The sequence below is a fragment of the Rhinolophus hipposideros genome (assembly GCF_964194185.1).
Source record: "Rhinolophus hipposideros genome assembly, chromosome: 10".
NCBI classification, from domain to species: Eukaryota; Metazoa; Chordata; class Mammalia; order Chiroptera; family Rhinolophidae; genus Rhinolophus; species Rhinolophus hipposideros.
This window is the reverse complement of record NC_138056.1, coordinates 4,949,689-4,973,276: the sequence shown is the minus strand read 5'-3', so window position 1 is coordinate 4,973,276 and position 23,588 is coordinate 4,949,689. Positions and strand designations below refer to the sequence as shown.

At 40.4% G+C, this 23,588-nt stretch overlaps 1 protein-coding gene across 3 annotated transcripts in view; it reads left to right on the top strand.

Moving 5' to 3' along the window:
* Window positions 1-286: 286 nt before the first annotated feature.
* The window catches only part of KDM2A (lysine demethylase 2A), a 94,022-nt gene continuing 70,720 nt past the window's right edge, over window positions 287-23,588 (top strand). Inside the window, exons 1-3 of one of the 3 annotated variants that reach the window (XM_081064594.1) lie at window positions 287-448; window positions 1,168-1,349; window positions 2,543-2,667. In XM_081064594.1, coding sequence (XP_080920720.1) covers window positions 2,626-2,667 — 42 coding nt within the window. In that variant the 5' untranslated portion in view covers window positions 287-448; window positions 1,168-1,349; window positions 2,543-2,625. Of the gene's footprint in view, window positions 449-1,167; window positions 1,350-2,542; window positions 2,668-23,588 lie in introns of those variants that run through there. The other 2 variants (XM_081064595.1, XM_081064596.1) reach the window with 2 other exon arrangements.

Here is a 23,588-nt window from a genome sequence, read left to right as displayed (position 1 = left end):
TTTCATAGGAACGGGGCGCTTTTGCCCACTGCTGGGGGGCTGTCGTGCTTTGTGGGGGGTCGGGGTCACCACCCTCCCAGGAGAGGTGGGGGAGGGCCGCCGGCGCAGCTGGCCAGGGAGGGGCGGGGTCACAGAGGCGAAGTGCGTCTGTCTGTGTGTGTGAGCGAGGGCGTTGGGGAGGGGGGACGGCGCGCGCGGAGGAGGATCCGTGGCCTGCGCGCAGGCGCGAGAAGCGGGCCCGGCCCGAGCCCAGGAAAGAGGCCGGCGGGGAGCGGGGGCGGTGGGCCTGCGGGAGGGCCGGCAGCCTGACGCGAGGGGGGGCGGGGAGCCGCGTCGGCGTCGCGGGGCGCGGGCGTTTGGAGGCCGACGCATCCGCGCGTGCGCGCGCCGGCGGAGTGCCGCGTTAAGGAGAGTGACGCGTGCGCGTTCACGTGCGGCCGGGAGAGTGGTAAGAAGCGTCGGGAGCCTTGAAGGGGGGTGGGGGGTGGAGAGGAGAGCCGGAGGAGGGGTGGGGAGGCGGCGCCTGCGCAGTGCGCCGCGGAGGAGCTGTGTGTATGTGAGAGTCTGACGGGTTCAAAATGGCGGCGGCTGCTTCGGCGGCTCCTCCTGTGTGAGGGAAACAACACCCCTCCCCGGCAGCGGCGGCGGCGGCGGCGGCTGCAGCTAGCAGAGCACCTTCCCAGCGGCTGGGCCTGTCGCCGCTCTGTCTATCCTGGGCAGGGGGCGCTCCGGGAGGAGGGGCAACGCCAGGGGGCCCATCCCCCGGAATCCCTCCTCTGCGACTGGGGAGTAGCCGGGGGCTCGTCCCGCAGCGCGGAGCCCGGGCTGAAGGGAAGACGCGAGGGGAGCCCGGGCCCCTAGCCCGGCACGCCGCGCCGCTCCCGCCCTCTCCGCCCCCCGGGGCCGGGGCCCGCGTTCCGGGGGGTCGGGGCGGCGCGGGGAGTCTCGGGCCGGCCGGTCTCAGCTGATCGGCCGCCGCTCCCTGGCTCCAGAGGCTGCCGGGCAGCTGAGGGCACAGCGAGGAGGACGCTCCCCGCAGCCAGGGCTGGCCCGGGGCTCGGGCTCAGGCTGCTGACCGCTGGCCCGGGGGAGGCGGGGGCGCCCCGGGCTCGGCGCCGAGGGGTCGCGCTCCCCTCGCCTGACGCCTCCGACTCCCGGTCTCCAAAGCCAGAAGAGGAGGTTTGATTCAGCAACTGTTTCCTCTCTTTTCCGGGTCGCTCCGACCCTCTCTGGATACTGGGTTGATCCACGGAAAAAACCGAAGACGACGTTTGGGATTTAATTTTTCCTCTCAGTGTTTGGAATCTTTTACTTCTCACTTGGACAAGAACTCGCGAGCAAAATCCCCGGTGAGATTCCCCCTCCTGCCCGCCCCCCCTTTGGAAGTTTGGTTCACGGTGTTTTCTAAAGACTTAATGTAAAGTTTCTATTTCTTTTTCCGACGGGGGAACCGTTGAAATGCCTTTCCCAGGGGAAGCCCGGCGCGATTTGCCCTTTTTTCTCTCCGGCCCTGGCTGCTCTTCAGCCCGGGCGGTCCTCGCCCAGGGGGTGCAGACGCGGTTTCCCTCCCAAATCGGGGCGAGGGCTTCCTCCGGGAGGGCGGTGCGGGGAACCGTTCTTGCAAACTGTGTCATCAGGTCCTCTGGTCTCGTAGCAGTTTGGAAAGGATGCTGTTAATGTGGCCGTAATGTAGTGACAAAAAGGGAAAAAAAAAATCTGCATTTCCTATGGAAGCCATTATTCGTGGAAATAGTTAGAAAAATGAAAAAAACCCTTTTTGGTGTTGCGGCTCGACCGTCGCGCAAACCTGTCTATTTACATTTTAGAAAAGATGTATTTTTATCCCTCTAGGTAGAATCGTTTATTTCTACTACTTTATCCAGAAGAATCGGATAAGATTTTTGTTTCTGATTCGCAACTCTTGAAATTTGTTGCCGAGTTGTACACATCTTGGGTCGGGGTGGAGGGTTGGTTTGGGAATGAAAAGAGGGGGGGAGTCTGGGAAGGCAGGCCCCGATCATCGCCTCCTAAAGGGGTCTGGGCAATGGTTTTGGAGTCTTTCTTCAAATCCTAATTTCTTGTCCTCTTTTCATATAGTTAGTCTGTCCTTCCCTTTAGTTTCTAATTACCAGTGAGAGAGAACTAATTCGGTTAGGATCTGGGTTAGTTCAGTGCCTGCTTCACCTGGTCAGCTCTCTGGAGACACTGAACTTCTGCGCCCCCCCCCCCCCTTTTCTTTCTCTAATGCTGCCATGAAGTGGAGCTTGCTAATTGTATCCTGTGGGGAGAAACAAGTGGTATGGCGGGTCCACAGGGAACTGAAACCAGCATCTCCTTTTGCCTAGGCCTGGGACAGTTGTAACGTGATTAATGTTGATCATGACATGGAACCACTTGCCCAAGAGCAGAGAGGTCCCAAACTGATGGAGAGGAACCAGATTTCTCAGACAGCCTTAAACTTACACATATCTTAAATAGTTCTTTCCGTGAAAAGAAAGCTTGAGTTTGAGTTCTCATCTCTGCCCATATCATTATCCTTCAGTGTTGCAATCTGGTTCCTAAGGAGGAAGAGGAAGGCAGCCCTGGAGTGGTTTCTTTACAGTAATTTCAACAGAAGAGTGAGAGATGGAACCCGAAGAAGAAAGGATTCGTTACAGCCAGAGATTGGTTAGTATTTTCTTGTTTTTTTTTTTTTTTTTTTTCGGTTTTGAAGCAGAATAACGATTTTGTCTCCATTTGTGAACATACTGTGATTAAAACTTTTCAGGTGGCTTTTCTGTGAGCCAGAGGAGGAAGGAAGGTATATTCATATCTCATGTGGGTTTTAGGCCAAGTTGTTAGAGTTTTAATATTCATCCTGTTTGGAAATGGACTTATGTCTAGCCTTTAACTTCTGTAGAAACCATTGCAAGTCAACGGATTTTGTGTATTACAACGTGACAAGGATTCCAAATTTTGCGATGCTATCATTGTAATAAATCTGATTAAGTTAGATTAGAATGTAAATTTCAGGCAAAACTGTTTGAGGAAGGATAGTTCTGTTATTATTTTTTGGATTATGGTGTGCCAGGATTTGTGGTTTTGAGCTGGGTAGTAGAACTATGAGTCTTTTTTTAAAAATCAAATTAATGCTTGGATAGGTTTGGAGGGTTGGGGGGGGTTGATCGAGAAAAGGTAAAATACTGGATGCTGATGAAGTTCTGTATTTTGTATTTTGGGAGGGATGTATGATACCTTGTTAAAAGAAATTTTTTACTTAGTAATGATTTGGAGGGAATTAGCTCCTATGTATATATGAATACTTGTTCCTTTAGGCCCTGCTTTCCTCTCAGGGTTTCCCTATTGGAGTTTAAGAATTTGGTTTTGTTTCCTTAGGCAAAGAGAGCTTTATTAATATTCTCATCATATATTTATTTCAGAAATTTGAGTTTGTGTTTGAATAGTGGCGTCTGAGGAAAGCCACAGAATTTGTATGTATTATGTGAAACTTGGTGAACTGAAAGACCTGTGTTTCCCTGAAAATAAGACCGGGTCTTATATTAAGTTTTGTTTCAAATGACACGTTAGGGCTTATGTTCAAGGGATGTCCTCCTGAAAAATTATGCTAGGGCTTGTTTTCCGGTTAGGTCTTATTTTCCGGGAAACACGATAAAAGATCACTAAAGGAATTTATGGTGGTTTTGTTTGGCTCTGTGTTTTAGACTGAGTTTGGAGGTAAGAAGAGTGATTCTTTAATCTATTTTCTGATGATCTCCAGTCTTTTTGAGAAAAGGCTGGTGGTTTTTGTTTTGTTTTGTTTTTTAAAATGTGACTGTTAAAAAGGTGTGGAGTGTATTGGCAAGTATATCGGCAGGCATATGTTCTGGCAAGCCTTGTTTCAGAGATTGGCGTCTTGTCTTCCTATCTGTGTGGTGAGATTATAATTCTTTATGGCTAATTTTTAGGAATAAAGTGTATGAGTAGTGAAATTTTGTACATTTAAGATTTATTTTTGTTTTGCCCTTTCTGGAATTAAACTTTTCTTTGGGAAAAGAAAAGAAAGAGGATGCTTTTCCTGTCAAGCTTGTAGAATTGTTGAGCTGTTACATAAATATCTGAGGCATCTTGGGATCCAGTCTTTCAAAAGAAGAGCCTTTCAGCAAGCCAAAGTTCTCACATTTTTTAACAAGGTAGGGAGGTTGTGGTAGGGGAATCCAAGGACTCTGATTTTTGTCCTGGTGAGATTTTTGTTGTTGTTAATTAAAGTGATTGCTACCTGTTGCATTAACCCTTATCTAACCTGTTTTTTTCTCTTGATTCGTGTACAATTGTAGCCATGTTGTGGAAGAAGGTAGATCAGATATTTTGGGGGATCTTTTTTACTTAGAATTTTGGACAGTAATGTTGAAGTTTAGGATGACTGATGTCTGTTTTCCTTTCTAAGATTACATGACAAAATCATATCTGAAGTATAAACCCCTTCCATAACATCACTTGTGATAGGAGAGCATATTGGCGGCTTATTTATGTGGCTGTCCGCCTACCAAACTTTTAATGTCTCTGGTGACTGCTCAAGTTACAGAATACTTTACTGATTAAGTTAGATCTTATTTGACGAATTTAAACACTAGCACAAAGGCATAAAGGCTAATCTATATAGTAGTTTATACATATTTTAACAATCTTTAAAGTAGGTCAAAGTATAGAACTTACTTTTGTTTTAACAGTTACTGGCCATGGAAGGAACATAAAGTTTGAGAGACAAAATGACAGGTTTACTAATTTGGCTTAGTGATTAAAGTTTATGTTGGTGTCATACAGTATATATTTGTCAAATTGAATTGAATCATCTAGTCCATTGTTTAGTGTTATTGACTATTACTTCCATGTTGTTTTGGGGGACAAAATCTAAATGGTCATCCCTCTGTGGCATACCTTCAAAATAGCCTCTTGGGAGAGAAAACATAGTAGCGGTATTAAGTCTCGAGTCCAAAGTCTTTTATTAACGAGAATGACTTTGTATCCAGAACCTTTTACCTATCTTTAAAAAAAAAGTTGTATTCTTATTAACAAGAATATTATTCATGATTGAATAGATCCTTTAAATGCTTTTTAATGACATAGCAATTTCAAGTGTACAGGCTGGATTTGGTAAATTTTGATAATGTTTATACCGTCTTTGTGACAAGTCAGTTAAAAAAAGTCAGAAATAGATAATTTTTAAAAATTGGCTTGTATTTTGCCAAACTATTATTTACTTATTACACGTGGAAGAGAATTATACTTTTGCAGATGGTGTGTATGGGTAGATTTGGGGCATAAACGCTACTTTCTAGAAAACTTACTTTGCAGTGTAGGAAATGACAAGGGAGGGTGTTTGGCTTTTTTTTAAGCAAGACAGATTTTTTTGTGTGGAAAAGATTAGCAGTTTTAGTGTATAGATTCCTAGCACGAAGCCAGGTACGTATTCAAGTCAAATTGCCGTACCTGAGGACAGAGACAGAAGCTTCAGTTTTGGTGATGGGTGGATATTTGGTTGTCCTGCGGTAAATATTTTTATATTTTAACACATTTAGATGTAGGATCTTATTGAAAAACATTGGCAGGTACTAAGATGGAACTTTTTTTTCTTCATTTGGTTTCAGAAGCCAAAGTATTGAAATCGTTTTAAATGTTTGTCACTGTCCATTTATGTTTAAGTATTCATTTATAGGGAATGTTCAGCATAATATTTCATTGTTTCTTAATCTAAAATGTTAGTTAAGTCCTTAGCAATTATAATTGATAATCTTTTAGGTTTCTGAAGTCACACCAATTCTGAGTAATCCTTATTGCATAGAAAATCAAGGGCAAAATAATGTGCGTTTAAAGTAAATGCTTACGATTTCTATGCTATGTAGTATGATCTTTAGTTTTAACCTGGGACTTTTTCATTTTTATTGGAAAAGATGGCCTTCGTTATATTAGATGATAATATCTGCCCCTGCCAAAAATTCACTAGCCCCTGCCAAAGGCAACTGTAGAAACAAATTGTAGAAACACCTAAATCAATATAAGAAAGTGAAGACAATATACTTGAGGATAAAAGAAGTTATGTAACCTGATTATTTTTTTCCTCTTGAATTCACCTAAGCCTAGTGGTGTTATCTGAAGGGGGAGATGATTTACTTGAGAATTCAGTTTGCTTGTCAATCTTGATGATGAGATTTTCTAAAGGATGTTATTACACCATCAGATGTTCAGTCCTATTAATGTATTTTACATATGACTCTCTCTGAAATAGCTAATTTATCTCATTTATCTGTTGCAAGAAACTGGAGTCATTGAAGTCATGATGATATTCTCACCTTTCTTTGGGTTACCCTTGAAATTGTGTCTCCAGATTTCAGCAGCAAGTACCAGATCATCCCTTTTACAAACAGTCCCACTTTGAATGACCCCACTCTAAGGTCCTTTGACCAGGAATGGTCTAGGCAAAGTACAATCCTAATTTTAAACCATTATTTCCCTAGCATGAAAGGGTCATATTAACAACCAGAAAAAAGTATAGGTGATCGAAATTGTTGAATTCGCTTACTTATAATTATTTCATTAGACTTAACCTTCAGTCAGCGTTTGTGGAGGAGGAGTACCTTGTTCTGAGTGTGTCAGCTTCCTTCCTGATGATGTAGGAAAAACTTGTTGCCCATTTTTGGGTGATTCAAAATGCGGATAATGAGGGAGCTAATTCTTATGCATCAGTCTGCCACAATAAGCTGTATTTTGGGGACCAGAGGAAGGACCATATTTAAGCCCTATCACTTTCTCGTTTTATTTTGCTGACACTAATCACTACCTACCATGCTTAAGTTTATTTGTTTGTACATAATCTCTCCATTAGAGTGTAAGCTTCTTGAGAGTTGGGATTTCATTTTTGTTTATGATATATATATATATATATATATATATATATATATATACACACATATATATATATATGTATATATGATACTTTGGTGCCTGACACGTAGAAAGTGTTCAATAAGTAATCTCAAAAAAAAAAAAAGAGAAAGTACTCAGTGTACAACATAGAAAGTTTATATTGTTGGATGCTTCGATAAATACTTTTCTTTGCTACCAGTTTTCACGAGTGCTAATAGGCCACTGGAATGGAGGAGAGTTTGGTGCATAGGGATGAGCAAAATATCTGGGTATTGGGTCTTGCAGTGTCAAAAACCAGAGGGTCTAAGCTATAATAGATAAAAACTTAATGCTTAGCACACATGCCAGATGAAAACATTTGTAGTATTTGGGTCATTAGAACAAATAAAATAATCAAGTTAACTTGAAAAGCTCTGTCTGAATTTAAGTTCTCCTACTACTAATCCAGTCTTAAACCCTCTATGTCACGGTTTTTGCAGACTGTTAGACAACCTTAAAATTGTGAAGCTGCAAGTGATGGTGTTTGTGTTACTCTCAAGTATTGGTTTTGCCCATTAAGTCGGGATTGATACATTGATTGTCTACCATTCTGAGAGACATCTATTCTTTATTTAAAAAAACATTTTTTTCCTTGGCAAATGGATATCTTTACTCAGGTTTCGTTAATTTGCTCTGTCTCATTTGGGGGGTAATGTATTAATATTTTTGCATTGTGCTTTCACATCAACAGAGGTTAAATTCAATAAACGTTTATAATGGGCCAAGTACTAGGCTAGGTTCTTTCATGTACATTACCTTATTTAACCCTCAAAAACAACCCTGTAACGTAGATGGTATACTGTTAAACCTTAATTCTTTTAAATGATGGAAACGGAGGCTTAGGAAGGGACCCTGATGTGCCTAAGATGACAGAGCTGGTCAGGAGTGGAACTAGACCTTGAACCTCGGGTTTCTTCTTTCACATTGGACCTCATCTCGCTTGTGATACCCACGTTTGTTGTAGGAAGTTGTGGACTGAGTACTTTCTCTTTCTTTGAGGCTACTTTAAACATTTCTTCCCAAATAGATGCTTGCTTAGCGTCCTGCATGAGATAGCAACGCATATTTGACAACCAGTATTGAATCATGCTTTTAAAAATGAGCACATTTTTTTGGTGGACTGTGAATTTAGTGCACTGCATCTATTAAAACAGCAGTATTTATGTAGTTTGTACATATGTCAGGCCTTTTATTTAGGCATGTCACTCATATCGTTGTTTTCTGTTTTAAATTTTAGGTTCTTGGGGGTTTTCTCTATCTGTGAGTACTTGGTAAAAACTTAAACCATAAAGATAAAAGGCAGCAGATAGTGACCAAACGTGGTTTTGGCAAATACAGTGGTGAAGGCCTCCTTCAGGTAGGTAGAGAGGAGGAGGAGGAGGAGGGAGGAGGGTGGCCTTACTGTGGAGTGGGCAGCCTAGAAGGCCGGTCCTGAAGACATCCATTAGATTAGGAGGACTAACGTAGCTTTGTTTTGGGAGGCACTGTTGGTAATGTTTCATTTTAAACAATTCTGAAAGCCAGGTATGGAAAACAGCCATAAGTTGTGGTTTATTTTTAATAGAACAGTAATTTGATCAAAGTGGTGTTTTAGGAATTAATATTTTTGCAGTTTTAGGTCAGAGAGGTGTCTGGAAGAATACAGAGATTGGTTACCTCTTAAGGTAATAGGTACCTGAACTCTAGGGCAGTGGTTCTTGAAGTGTGGTCTTCTCACCAGCAGCATAAGCATTATCTGGTTTTCTGGGAACATGTTGGTAATGCAGAATTTTGGGTGCTGCCCCAGACTTACTGAATCAGAAACTCTGGGGTTGGGGCCCGGCAGTATGTGTTTCAACAAGCCAGGTGATTGTGCTGCATGCAACAGTTTGAGACCACTGCTCTGGGGTATACATGGAAATGGAAAGGAAGACACAGGAGCAAGACATGCTGGCAGTGAAAGACTGCCAGAACTTGGTCACTGATGGATAGCAGCGTGTGGTGATGGAAAAGAGTGCTTGATTAGGGGTCAGGAGCCCCGAGTACTAGTGTCAGCTCTGTCACCAGCTGTGGTTTTGAACAAGAGAACTGACCTGTCATCGAGGGAGTTGCACTAAGTGATTTCTGAAGATTTTGGAGGTAAAGGCAAATGAAGAATTGAGGTGGGATTAAGTCTGGGTTACCAGGAAGATCAGAGGGAGAGGAGAGAACATGGGTGGATGTTTTAAACAGTTGAAACAGGTTTGTTTAAAGCAGAGGTTCTCAACTGGGGGAGATTTTCAAGCAGGGGTTGTTGGGCAACATCTGGAGACATTTTTGATTGTCAGACTAGGGGAGTACTGCTGGTATTTCAGTGAATGGAGGCCAGGGGTGCTGTTAAGACATTCTAAACACACAGATCAGCCCCCCACAACAAAGAATTATCGGGTTCAAAATGTCAGTGGTGTAAGATTGAAAACCCTAACCACTAGATAGGTTCTATCTATGTTTTCATCCTGGTTATCTGCTATTCATCTTAGAATTTTAAGTCTGACACACAACATCTCAAAAGCACTCTCAGATTGTTTCTCCTAGGGCTTTGCCCAAAGTAAGTAAGCATGAAGCTTTTTTTTTTTTTTGAATTTTCACAAAGCTAACTTCATGGTCATGGCAAATCCTCAGTCCATTTGCAGATTTCTTTATTATTCCTCTTATATTAAGAACAACTTATTTGGGTAACCAGAGTAAGTATTCACTGTCTGGCGATCAGTAATTAAGTCATAACAAGAAATTTCATTTTGATATTCTCTTTGAAGGATAGAAAAATGAGATAAAAGCTGCAGTGTTGATGTGAACAAATATTATGAACTGTCTTACAGCTGGGTACCTCGTGACCATTCCTGAGAGTCAACCTCATGAGTTGGTTGTAGCCCGCAGGGTGAATTCAAGGTAGCCCGAATGTTAATCATTTCTTTATATTTCTGGGTCATAGGGCAGTAATCTGGTCAGCCCAACTCTTGTTTCTGACAGTGACCTCAAGAGAATATAGATTTGTAACTCCAGTGATCATTTTATGGACTTTCATAGTTTCCAAAGTACTTCTGTGTTTCTTGTGTCTTTTGATCATCTTAATTTTTTTTTGGTTTCAGGTGTACAAAACAATGTAATAGTTAGACATTTACACCCCTCACGAAGTGATACCCCCCCGCCCCTAATCTACTACCCCTCTGACATCGTATATGGCTGTTACAATTCCATTGACTCTAGTCCCTACGCTTTATACTCCACATCAGGTGACTACATATATATGACTATATATATGTATATATCTTAATCTTTTGGTAATCGCAATTCTAGGGGTTGCTGGAACTCGAGGGTGGTGCTACCATGTAGTGCATTTCCAGAACATGCCATTCACATATCTCAATCTAGGTGAAAGATGCCTCTGGAGTTGTGCAGTGTACAAAAATAGTGGTGACCCTTTTGGGGCGAATAAGATAAAGGAAAAGACACCATGTATATTTGAAACGGGGGAAAACCCAAGCTGATGGATAATAGTACACATTGAGTGTATACTATGTGCTTGGTACTGGCACTTTATATTCACTAATTCTCAACACCCTTTTAAGGTAGGTTCTAATTCCTGGTTTGGAAACTGAGACATAGTGCAGTTAAGTAACTTGTCTGAGGTTGTCCAGTTCAGCTCGTAGGGAAAAAGCCAGGGTTCAAAGTGGGCAGCCTGGCTGTCAAGCCTACTAAGCTGTACTGCCTCTTTGACTTTGCTCAAAGAGCACAGTTTGTCAGTGTTTTCCTGATGAGTTGGGGGTGTTTCCCAGGTCATCTTTTCTCATTCAGGAGATTTTTTTCACTTAAATGTGTGTTGAATGCTTGTGTTGTGCCAGGCAGTTTACTTGGGCTTTGCTTTTTCAAAACTTCCAAATACTGTACTGTGGTTTCAGATGTGCTAAATACTTTGAAGAAGTTAAGAGGGCGATGAAATGGTTGTATGGTGGGAATCACTTCTGGAGATTGCATGAGCAGTAAAGACTTTCTTTGAAGATGGCATTTTATAACGGAGACCTGAATAATGAGCCAATTTTGTGAAGTTCAAGGACTTAGGGGACCAGATCTGGGTCAGGAGAGCTCTGGGTAGAGGGACCAGTTAATGCAAAGCCCTTTGGCAGGAATGAGAAAATACTGTGGGCACTTCACCATGTGTCCGACACCCGTAAGGCTCTTGGGGATACAGTGATGAGCAAGACAGGCATGGTCCCTTGGTCATGAAGCTTACAGTATGGTGGGGAAGTCAGACATTAAATACTGACACTAGTAATGTTAATTATAGTTACGCAAAGGACTACAAAAGTAAATAGAGGTTGCAATGACAGTGTATAACAGGGTCACCTAATCTACATTTCAGGAGTGGGGGGAAGCCTCAGGGGACACTTGTCCTGAAAAAGCCTTTAAAGGTGGGACCTGAAGAGTGAGTAAAAGGTAACCAGCTAAAAAAGTGACTAACATGTGCCAAAACCCTGAGGTTGGAAGGAATTTGACGTGCTTGAGGAACCTGCCAACCAAACAAAACTAAAAGTCCAGGTCACTGGAGAGAAGTGAGGAGAGGAGAGCATTCAAGTCTTGACAAGGTGGGTAGGGGTCGGGTCAAGTAGGGTTTTATCCTAAAGGCAGTGGGAAGGCAGAAGTTCAGCAGAGGAGTAATATGCTTGGACTAATATCAGTGGCTACAGTTACAGAGAAAGGATCAGGGAGACAGGCAGGATGGCTTTGGTGAGACCAATTAGGAGGCTACTGCAGAGTTTCGGGTAAGATATGAGGGTGGTATGATTGAGTGCTGACAGTAGAGTTAGACAGGTTTTGAGAAATATGTAGGAAACAGAATCATAGGACTTTGGTTCATTGAATGTGTGGAGAGTGAGGTTAAGACGTATAAGCACGACTCTCAAGTTTTTCTCGTGTGGGTGGCTTGGGATGGCCTTTTATTGAGATCGTGCACACTGAAGGAAGAGCAGGTTTGGAGGTTGTGGGAAATAGCATTAGTTCGGTTTTGAGAAAGTTGGGACAGGTTGGATGTGAGCGGCCTGTAGAACTGCTGAGTGGATAACTGATTCTGGGCTTCAGCAGGGGCTTGTTGGCATGTAGGTGGGTCTCAGTGGCAGACATGTGGTAGCTGAAGGGGGGTGGGCAGAGTGCCTTACAAGGGGAAAGGGAAGGAGCAGCCCGACACGTCTGAGGAAAATCAAGAGAGTAGTTGTGTCTTAGAAGCCAGGGGACGGTGGTACTCACTGTTTATCAGGCACTGTTCTAAGCATTCGTGTATTTTTACTCATTTAATGCTCATAACTTGATGAAGTGGGTACTTTTAATATTTCTAGGTTATAGATCAGGAAAATGACACAAGAAGGGACTGTACGAGTATGTATGATTTGCCCAAGACCACCGGCTAGTCGCTGGAGAGGTTGGTATTTGAACCTAGGTTTGTGTGGCTCCAGTTTGTGTTCTTCAGCATCGCTTTATACTTATGATAGTGTTTCAAAGAGGAGGGAGTGCTCAGCAGAGGCTGAATGTACAGGAAACTGAGAGTCCACTGCATTTGGCAACATAGAGAGGATGGTGGTGACTTTAAACAGGAGTTTCCGTGGCGTTTGGGGCAGAAGGCATTCTTCAAAATAAACGTGAAATTAGAAAGAGACAGTGAATGGAGAAGTTTGGTGAAGTTTGACTGTGAAGAGAGAAGAGATGCGAGTCGTAATTAAAGTGCAGGATCCAGAGAAGGTTCTCTTGGGTTTTTGTTGATATTTTGTTTTAAGGTGGAAGAGACTGCTACATTTTTGTTATTATTACTCCTTCCTCTGTTGTCCTCCATAGTGAATCAGTTGCTCACACCTGCTGGATTTTGATACTCATCTGTCTTGTGTTCCCACTACTGCTCTTAGTTCTGACTCTTAGTCTAGACTGTTATGGTGGCCTCCTTCTTAGATCCCCCCCCCCCCCAACCTGGCATCTTTTCCATTATTTCGCATTTTTTTTTGCTGCCAACATTCTGATCATGTTCCCATCCTCTGTGATAGTCCCACTCTATTTAAAGTCAGTGGTACGGGATGGGCACTGGACTGTAGTTCATGAGACCTGGCTTTGAATTTCTGTTTATAATCTGTAATCTTGGGCAAGTTACTTAACCTTGATGAACGTTAAGTGTTTCATGTGTGGAGTAGTGAAAATAAAACTTAACCCTTTGGAAATCGTTTGTAAGTGCTTGGTTAAGTGTAAGGTTTTACCATTGTAGGTACAAACTCCTTAGTTTCTTGTTCAGGTCCCACTTGAGTGTTACAGTTTTATCATCTACTCTTAACCTGTATGTGTTCCAGCCAGACCAAGCTACCTGCTTATCTTTTTCCACACGTTTGTGATAGCCCGTCTTTTGTCCCTACCCTGCTTCTCATCCTCTGAAGCCGCTTTATAACATTGTTTTCCCAGTCTCGCCTACGGAAGGAAACCTTTCCTGAATCCTCATAATTTTTTTATCCCTACCTATAACTGGATGCAAGATCGAAAGTTTAACTGTCTAGATTACATGCTCCTTGAGGGCAAGTTACAACTTCCCTGGCACACACGTAGCCAGTACCATGTACGTCACTGAGACTCTAACATTGCTGCTTTGTCAGGAAGACAAAGCAGAATATAATACAATTACTTCATTCTGTGGTGAAGTGCTGACAGTTATTAGGAGGGTGGTGGTCAGAACACAGTCAGAGAAGGGAAGCCAAGGCACAAGAATTGGCCGTGTCTGATCGCCGCTCTTGTTTTGGTCATAAGAGAAAGGAGACAGAGACGGCTCGCGTGCCTGGGGACCATCCACTTACCCTTGCTCTTACCCTGTGCTCACCAGGCTGCTTGGATTCGTTGGTTCCCCTGTTCCTTGATCCTGGGAAGTGGGTTCCTTGGATAATGGGCGTAAGGGTTCATAGTCAGTGCAAGACATCTGGGACGTTAACTGATAGTCCTTCTGCCTCGAACACTTCAGTACTAGCCGACCATGATTTTGCCTTTGAACTTGAGACGAAAATATCTACTTAGCAGTTATAGTACCTACAAACGCTCTTCTTATGTGCAAAGGTTTGAAAACTGTGGGAGGCTGAGGTACCCTCTTCATACCTTAGCTCAGACCCTTTCTCAGAGGAGCATTTTTTGACTAGGTCAGATCTTCCTGTTTGTTCTAAGTTCTCATAGTATAGAAAACCTCTTATGCATAGCACTGACCAAAATTGCCGCTTTCTATTTACTTGGATTATTACTGTGTTTCTCTTTTAGAGTGTACGCGTCACCAAAGGCTGCTACAGTGCCTTTTCTCACCATTTTACCCCCATGCCTGGTTCAGTGCCTGGTCCACAGTAGGTGCTGGGTGGATTTTTTTTCTGTGAATGTGCATATCTAGAATGCTCTCCATCCCATTCCATTCTATCTTCTTGGTAAGCTGCTAGTAATTCTCCTCAAAGGTCCCCAGATGCTGTTCTCTTGAGTTCTCCTCAGTTACGTTCCCAAGGCACTTGACATGCATTTCTTCTGTGGAACCAATCACTTCCTGTTGTAATTATTTGATCATGAGTCTCTTTTCACCCCGTTGGAGTGGACTTCTTTAAGGCAAGGACCATGCCTTATTCAGGTGCTCAAGAAATGTCTGTTGAATCTAACAAAAATATGTTGTGCACTTTCTAAAAATGTGTAAAATATATATAACATAATAACTGGACCCTAACAATGGAAAGCACCTTAGACTGGTAATCAGGAAGCCTGTTAGTTATTTATTAAGCTCTATTTTATTCACCTGCAAATTCCTTCTCAGTGCTAATAGTTCAAACCAATTGTTTTCAAAGTGTGGCCCTGACTACATCATCTGGGAAGTTGTTAGAAATGCAGATTCTCAAGTCCTGCCCTAAATTTACGGAATCAGAAAACCTGGGGGTGAGACCCAGCAATGTATTTCAGTAAGCCCACCACGTGATTCCAGTAGATGGTAAATTTGAGAACCACTGGAGTTATTTTAGTAGTTTGTTTTTCTGTGTGTTCAAAAAAAATTAAGTTAGCTATTTTAATTTAAACATCATAGCTTAAGGTTATTTTAAAAAATTTTCTTTGTGTTTCCTACTTGAATTTGCAGACATTTTTCTAAACTACTGATGATAGCTGTATAGGCAAAGGTATCTTTGAGTCAGAGGCATTGTTCAGTACTTGAAGACTGCTTACTGCTGCTTGCACAGTTGTGCAAAGCTGTGTGTGTGTATGTGTATCTGGGTGTGCATCTAGCACGCATACATGGTTTTTTATCAGTGGAAACTTTTCCATGATGAGTAGTTAAGGGAAGGGAGAAATAAAAAGCAAGCCTTTATTAGGCAGATTTGACTGACTTGGTGTGGCAGAATAAGTACAAAAAGTAGAGGTTGCTTTTTCGCAGTAGCAGATACACATACTTACTTGCTATTCCAAAGAGCTTTCATAGCAAGATACTTGCTTCTGTGTCACCTGCCACAGGTTACTGTTGCAGACTGAAGTGCTGATAATTGGTGTTCATTTACTTCCTGTAGGGGGAGTTGCACACTTTACATAGCATATCTCAGATGCATATTTTGTGCTAAATGCTTTGTATGTGGCCCACTTCTGTCGTCGTTTTGCCTTAATACTTTGAGTTTAAATTTACGTTTGCCTTAATACTTTGAGTTTAAATTTACTGTCTGTTAAATAAAGGGAACTTTTTGGAAATAGAATTCCTAAAACCGAACTTTTAAGATATAGCGATGCTACCTGGTTGAAACACTTCCAGGGTTTAGTAAATAGTATCATGTTTGCTTCATTTTCCTCTTATGCCTTCAGTTATAACCCATCTCGGACTTTCTAAATTGAAGAAGCCTATTTTCTTAAGTCTTTCCAGGCATGGAAGTTGCTTCTTTTTTTTTTGTTTTTCTTTAATTATTATGATTACCTCTCTACAAATCTTTTATACCTGTTAAGTATTTCTTAGTGTGGTTACCAAAACTATAAGAATTGTCCTGGGTTCAGAAGTTTTGTTCTTTTTGGTCTTTTGCTCATTTATTTATTCAGCAAACGTTGTTGGGTGTACCATTGGTGTTTAATGAATGTACTGGGTACATGGAAAGGAATATCTTGTACCCTGTCCTCACAGTCTGATAAGAGCCATATAAACATATAATTAATGCTGTACTGTGATAAATGAAATTTAGGACGTCCAAAGTACAGAGGCAGGAGGAAGGAGGGAGTGAATAAGGAGGAAAGAAAGTCTTCAAAGAGGAGGTATCTACTAAGTTGGATATTGGAACATTAAATGTTGTCCAAGCAGACCAGAGGGTGAGGAAGGAAATTCCAGGCAGAGGAATCAGCATGTCCAGAGGCAAAGAAGTATGAAACTACTACAAGCTCAAAACAGCAGTTGCCAGGAGTGCAGTTTTGCTGGAACATAAGATTGGGAGGGGATCTGAGATACAAAGTATCTGAGTCACGTTAAGTTGTTTGTACCTGATGCAATCAGTAACGGGGAGACATGAGAGGAACTATAAACATGGGAGAGACTTGATCATTTTTCTGTTTTAGAAAGATGTTGTTGTGGAAGATAGACTAGTGACGGAAGAATTGTTCAGGGGAGGAAATGAGATAGGAATTTTTTATGATAGTTTAGAAAGAAATGGGAACTAAAGCCTTGGTACCAAGAATGGAGATGGAGGAGAGACTGAGTCGAAGTATTTTCGAAGAGTTGATGGGACTTGGCAATCCTATTAGATGTTCTTGGGGAGGAGGGTGCCTCCTGGGTTCTTGGGTTGAGTTCCTGGTTGATCGGTGGTGTCACTAATTGACAGAATGTCATCCTTTTATACAAAGGTAAAGATGTAATTTTTATTTATTTACATTCATCTCAATGTCTATACCATGTTTCCTGGAAAATAAGACCTAGCCGGACCATCAGCTCTAATGCGTCTTTTGGAGCAAACATTAATATAAGACTGGGTCTTATATAATATAAGACAAGACCGGGTCTTATTTTAGTATAACATAACATAACATAACATAACATAACATAACATAACATAACATAATATAAGATAATATATAGAATATAAGACCGGGTCTTATATTAAAACAACTTATTAATTTATATTAATTTTGCTCCAAAAGACGCATCTTATTTTCGGGGAAACATGGTAGCAGCATATTTAATTCACCAGTTATTTATTGCGTCTACTTGATGAAGGACCCTACCAGTGGTGCTGGGCTAATGCCCTGAGGTATCAACATTGATTTGGGTGACTTTTTTAAAATTAGGTAAAACTAGTTCGGTAGCCATATATTTTAATTACTACATGGGTTACTTAGTTTTCCTCTAGGCCTTTTACCTTATGCTTGCCCGAGTCAAAGGCTAATAAAATAATACTCATTCTGTTAGCTTTTTAAGTTCTTTCTCAGTTTATTCCCCTCTGTTTGGAATGATACTCTATGTTGTCTTCTGTATCATTTATGAAAATATTAGGAACTGACCCAAACATTATGTTGTGGGGGACATACATATGTTGAGACATCCATTTATGTGTCTGTCCCTTATTTCTTTGTTTTTTTTTACCATTTCTTCATATGTGATACAAAATTTTTTCAGATTCTATATTTTAAAAGTAAGATAGAGAAGCCTTATTCAAAGTTTTTACCATTCTAAATAAATTCTATTTCTTGAGTTTCTCCCTTTATGGAATGCATGTAGCTATTGTAACAGCCCATTCGGGAAATCCCTTGCTGGTACTTGTGTATTCCTTAGTCATATTGGATCTCTGAGGGACTCTGAGTTACCAACCATGAGCCAGGGAACTCCACTGGGTAAAAGTAGAAGAGGAATTTCTAGCACCACGGTCAAGTGTCAAATAGGTGATGGTGGTGGTTTTAGATCTGGGGAGGCATCACATCTCAGCCTTTCCTGTGTAAGAACAACCTCTCTCATTTTTTATAAATTGAGTTTCCTCATCACCTGACTACATAGCCTCAATTTGATGAGAGACTTAGTTTTAAGACCCATCTGAAAACAAACTGTTGGCTCAAATTTCTCAATCTTGTTCTAGTATAATAATCATTTGAATGACTTATGTATGCGTACCCATGTTAATCACATTCATTGGCTTCTGCTAAAGCTCTGATGAGAATAGAATGGCAAGCTGACACATGTCCATTTGAATCAAAAATCTGTCTGTTCATTTCACAAGCGTCGGATAGGTTCATTGCCATAGAACTTTAAAGTAGGTACCCTAGCATAGGTGTGAAATAGTCTCTATTCGGTTTCTGAAAAGAAGTCCCTTTGGGTATAATGCTTTTTTACATGCTATTAAATTCTAAAAATAGTTTATTGGCTACTTGTATGTACTATGGGAGTAATTTGATATTAAAAAGATTCCTATTGAAATTGTAATTAAATACAGAGATAATACAAAGGACTTGAGAAAAATTCAAATAGGATTTTCCAATGGGTAAAATCTTGTTACCTTTTTCTATACTGGTCAGTCTTTTAGAATCCAGTACTGATGACTCTTCCACAGTTTATTAGTGTTTTTGCTTTCTTCCCTCAACTTTGAAAGAATTGATACTTTGGATGAGTGAATGAGGAGGAAGCTTAATGGATGTTTTCCCCCTCTAGTGATAAAAGTTACATACCCTGGTTGTGAAAAATACAAGAAAGTCATTCAACCCCAAACGTAATCATCACTACCGTTTTAGCTATCTCCTTTCAGTTTTTTTCCCCATGCATAAAACTGTTTTTATGTAGTTGAGATTATGCTTGATTTAATTTAGTATCTTGCTTTCTAAATTTATCGTAATCATTTTTCATGCCACTAAAAACTCTAGTAAAAGTTATGCTGTGATTTCCTATAGTTTATTTGCCCATGTCTGTTATCAAACATTAGGTTGTATCAATTTTGGGGGCCATTAAAAATAAAAATGCAGTGAGCTTAATTATGTGTTTGTTTCCTGTGTTTCTGAGTATATTCTTATCATTCCTAGAAGTGCAGTAATTAAGATTGTGAACATTAAAAAACTTACTATGGAAAAATTTAAACATGTACAAAGTACACAGTAGTATAATGAATGCCCATACACTCGGCCCCAGCTGCAGCAGTCACAGCACATGGACCTCTTCTTTCATTTGTAACCTACACTCCCTCTCAATTATTTTGAGTTAAATCTCAGGTAGTTTTATTTATTTATCTCATCTGTGTATACTTCATTATATATACCAGGGGGTGTCAAAAAAAATGTATGCAAGTGGACACTTTGGTCAGCGTTGCTCAAGCAGTAGTTCATCATAATCAGAAGTGTCTGGACGCTGATGGGAACCACTTTGAGCACTTCTTGTCATCGCAGAAGTCAAAGGCGACTTGTATTCATCTTTTGTTACCAGTGTGTGTTGAGTATTACAATTTTGATACAGTTTTCGTTTCTTAAAATGTGTATACATTTTTTGGCATCCTCTGTATACATATCTTGTTTTTAGTAAAACTTAACTATTTGTGAAGTATAATGCACATACAGAAAATAACACAAAACATAAATTTATAGTTCAGTGAATGACCACAAAGTGAATCCCGTTGTAACTGCCACTCACTCAGGATTTGGAATTGCTGCCACCTCAGATGCTTCCTCACGCTCCTCCCAGTGACCAGTTCGTGTTTCTTCCCCAGTGGAGACTTCTAGCTCCTAGTCCACCTTTCAAAGTAGTTTTGGAACTCTTTTTCTGGAATGGCCATCAGAGCTGTCATCGGATTACCCTTGATGTCCTGAATGTCAGTAAAATGTCTTCCTTTCAATATTTCCTTTACCTTTGGGTAAAGAAAGAAGTCATTGGGGGCCAGGTCAGGTGAGTAGGGAGGGTGTTCCAATACAGTTACTGACTAAAAACTCCCTCACAGACAGTGTCGTGTGAGCTGGTGCATTGTCGTGATGTAAGAGCCATGAATTGTTGGGGAAAAGTTCAGGTCGTCTAACGCAGCCTTTTCAGCACTTCCAAATAGTAACATCATTGCAAACAACTTCACAAACTTAATGGTCAGACCTCATGTATGTATGTGTACACACACACACACACACACACACAAGTATATATAAAATCACAGCATGTGCTCTTCTGTGTGGGGCTTTCATTTTATTAATTTGTTTTGAGATTTGTTCATATATTTCCATAGTTCCTTTTTATTGCTGAATACATTAGATTGTGTATATACACCTCAGTTCTTTTTCTTTCAATTGGAGAACAGTGTGTATTTCCAGGACTTTATTGGGGAACAGTGTGTTTTTCCCAGGACTCATCAGCTCCATGTCAAGTTGCCCTTCAGTCTTAGTTGTGGAGGGTGCAGCTCAGCTCCAAATCCAGTCGTCGTTTGCAATCTAGCTGCAGGGGTAGTCGCAGGGGGCGCAGCCCACCATCCCATGTGGGAATCGAACCAGCAACTCTGTTCAGACAGAGCTCGCGCTCTAACCAACTGAGCCATCCGGCCATCCCTCAGTTCTCCTTTTGATGGACATTTAGGTTGTTTTCAGTTTTTGGTTATTATGAATAAGGCTGTGATGAATATTCTTGTACAAGTCTGGTGTGGACATGTTTTCCTTTCTCTTGAGAAAATACAAAATAGTAATTGCTGGATCATATGGTAAATGTATGTGTAAATTTATAAGAAACTGCCAAACCACTTCATGTGCTCTTCCATTTTGTATTCTCACCAGCGATGTATGAAGGCTGCACTTACTCCATATCTCTGCCAACATTTGGTTTTTGAGATTAGCCATTCTTGTGAGTGTGCAGTAGCATCTCATGATTTTAATTTGTTTCTCAGATTACTGATGTTGAGTACTTTTCATGTGCTTATTGGCCATTTGTATGCCGCCTTTCATGAAGTGTCTGTTCAAGTCTTTTGCCCCCTTTTTATTTGTTTGTTCATCTTTTAAGTGTTGGTTTGTAGTTCTTTATATATTTGACCACAAGTTCTTTGTTAGTCATCTGTGCTGCAAATACTTTTCCTCAGTCCGCAACTTGTCATTTTATTTCCTTAATGCGGTATATTTTGGAGAGCACAGTTTTTAAAATTATTTTTTTCTTTTATGGTTTGTTACATGCTTTTAAAAATTTGATCCTTGAGATAATCTTTTGAGGGGGATGAATATGGTAGTGTCCTCATTTTGTTCATTAAGGAATAGAGGCCCAGAGAAGTAAAATGACTTGTCTGAAAGTTATAATAGCTAATATTAGTGGTAGAGCAAAGCCTGGAAACGAGGTCTTTTAACTTCAGGTTGAATTTCTTTCCATTACAATGTATTCTTCCTTTCTCTTTTCCCATTACTTGAAAATGATACTGTTGTACTCAGCTACTCTCTTAAAGTTCTATGCTTTCTTTTACTTTTGGGCCTTTGTATATGCAGTTCTGTCTGAGTTGAACACTTTGCCTCCTTTCTTTAATTTCAGCTTAGACATTATGTCCTTTGGGAAATTTTTGACATATCCCTTCTTTTCTGCTAGATAAGGTGCCTCTTCTCCCCATTTCTTTAACACCAAATTTTTGTCTTGCTCTCATAGCGAATAGCACCCTGATTATCTTTCCACTTACTCCACTTACTATATCTCTAGATTCTGAGGGCAGGAACCATGGCAGTTTTATTTACCAGAATAGTAACAGTGTCTGGCACATGGTAGATGTTAAAAAATATAATGAATTCAATTGAATAGAATTCTCTCCCTGTCTACTTGTGACAGATTCTTTTTTGTGCTGTGTACTTAAGCCCTGGGGTGTATTTAATTTAGTATTTTTGTGTAGCTTCATGATGTTTCAGTTGTGATTTTGAATTCCTGAAAGGATTGTAACGTTTTTCAAAGTGAGGGTTATAAAATTTTACTTTATATGTCCTATGTACTTAGGAAGTATTAAAAATTACTGCATTTAATATTTGACTAGCTTTAATAAATTTTCTTTATCCATTTACTTTATTCTCATCCATTTACTTTTACTATTGGGAGTGTCTTAAAAGTCAAAGCTAAACTATGTAATTGCCTGAAAGATATTATATCTGAAAAACAAATTTATAAATTTCATAGCTGCTCTCTTTGACTTTGAACAGTAGGCGTTGATTCCATCTTTCAATCCTAAAGAGTAGACAGGTTCTAAGAAAGTAACTTACAGAATTTATTGAAATTGACAACTGACAATTTATTGAAATTGACAACCTAACTGTGATTAGGTTAAAAAAATTCTTATTCTTAAGAAATACAGTTAAGTATTTAGGAGTAAAGGGCCATCATACATGCAACTTACTCTCAGATGGTTTGAGAGTGAGGAAAAAAATACGCACACACACACACACTGGTGTATATTCTCGTATACACAGTGCTCAGTTTGCATGGTAGGGTGGGACTGTAAACATGACTGCAGGGGCGGCTGGTTAGTTCAGGTGGTTGGAGCACAGTGCTCTTAACAAGGTTCCCGGTTCGATCCCCGCATGGGCCGCTGTGAGCTGCGCCCTCCACAACTAGATTGAGACAACTACTTGACTTGGAGCTAATGGGTCCTGGAAAAACCCACTTAAAAAACGAAAAAGAAATGACTGCAAACTGAAACCATGCATGATGATCAATGGGAAAAATTACGTGACCTTTAAAATTTTTGTCAAAATATTAAAAACTACTTCATTGTTGGTTATAAATTTATGAGGAAATGGAAAAATAGTAAAGCTAATATTTATTTGATGTATTGTAATTTAAAGCATTAGAAACTTAGGATATTAAAGTGTTTTATTTCTTTGGCAAAAACTCATCGAGAATATTTTCAAAAGTTCTGACCTGCTTCTTGTATAACTTAAAATACAGAGCAAACGTCTTTTGAATGCGTAGCTTCTAGCATTCTGTCCTTTGCACTTTCAATGTCATGAAATATCTTTGAGAGCTATTTTAAATTTTTTGCTGGTGTCACTTCCTCTGGGACATCTTTATCCTTTTCATCATAATCACGTTTCCTTATTGATATTGATAAGCTTCTCTGCACTAAGTTCCTTTGTTGCATGTAATTCCATTTATTTTCTATTCAAATTTCATTTCCAGCATTATCACTTTTATTGCTTTGCTTCATTTTATCATGGTAGGCCAATAAATTGCCACTTTTGATTATGCATTTTTGTATAATGTCATGTGGTTTATCCCTGGGAGACTAGGAAACAACACAGCTGCACACTTTGCTGTTTGTGTGTGAACTGAATATCATGCCCAGTGACTCATCACCAACAGAGTTTGAAAGAAATGATGTGATTGGTCACTGATCGTGATGCACATCTGGTATTTAATAGTGATTTGTGAACTGAAAAACTAGCAGTAAAGTTTGAACTTGATGCAACTACTCACAGTTCATATTCACTGGTAACTAAAATTTGAACTATGTTGTTAGGAGACTGATGTTATTTAGCTAAACTGGTAGCTGAGATGTGTATTTATTGGGACCGTGTAAAGCAAGTACACCAGTATAAAGAGCGTGTGCACATGAGCGCAAATACTTCGATTTTTATAATATTAGAAGATTAATTCCTTGCAGGAAGATTTATGTCCTTGTACTCATTTTTACTGACTCGTAGCTGTGGTTTACAGGGAGGATCAGATAATG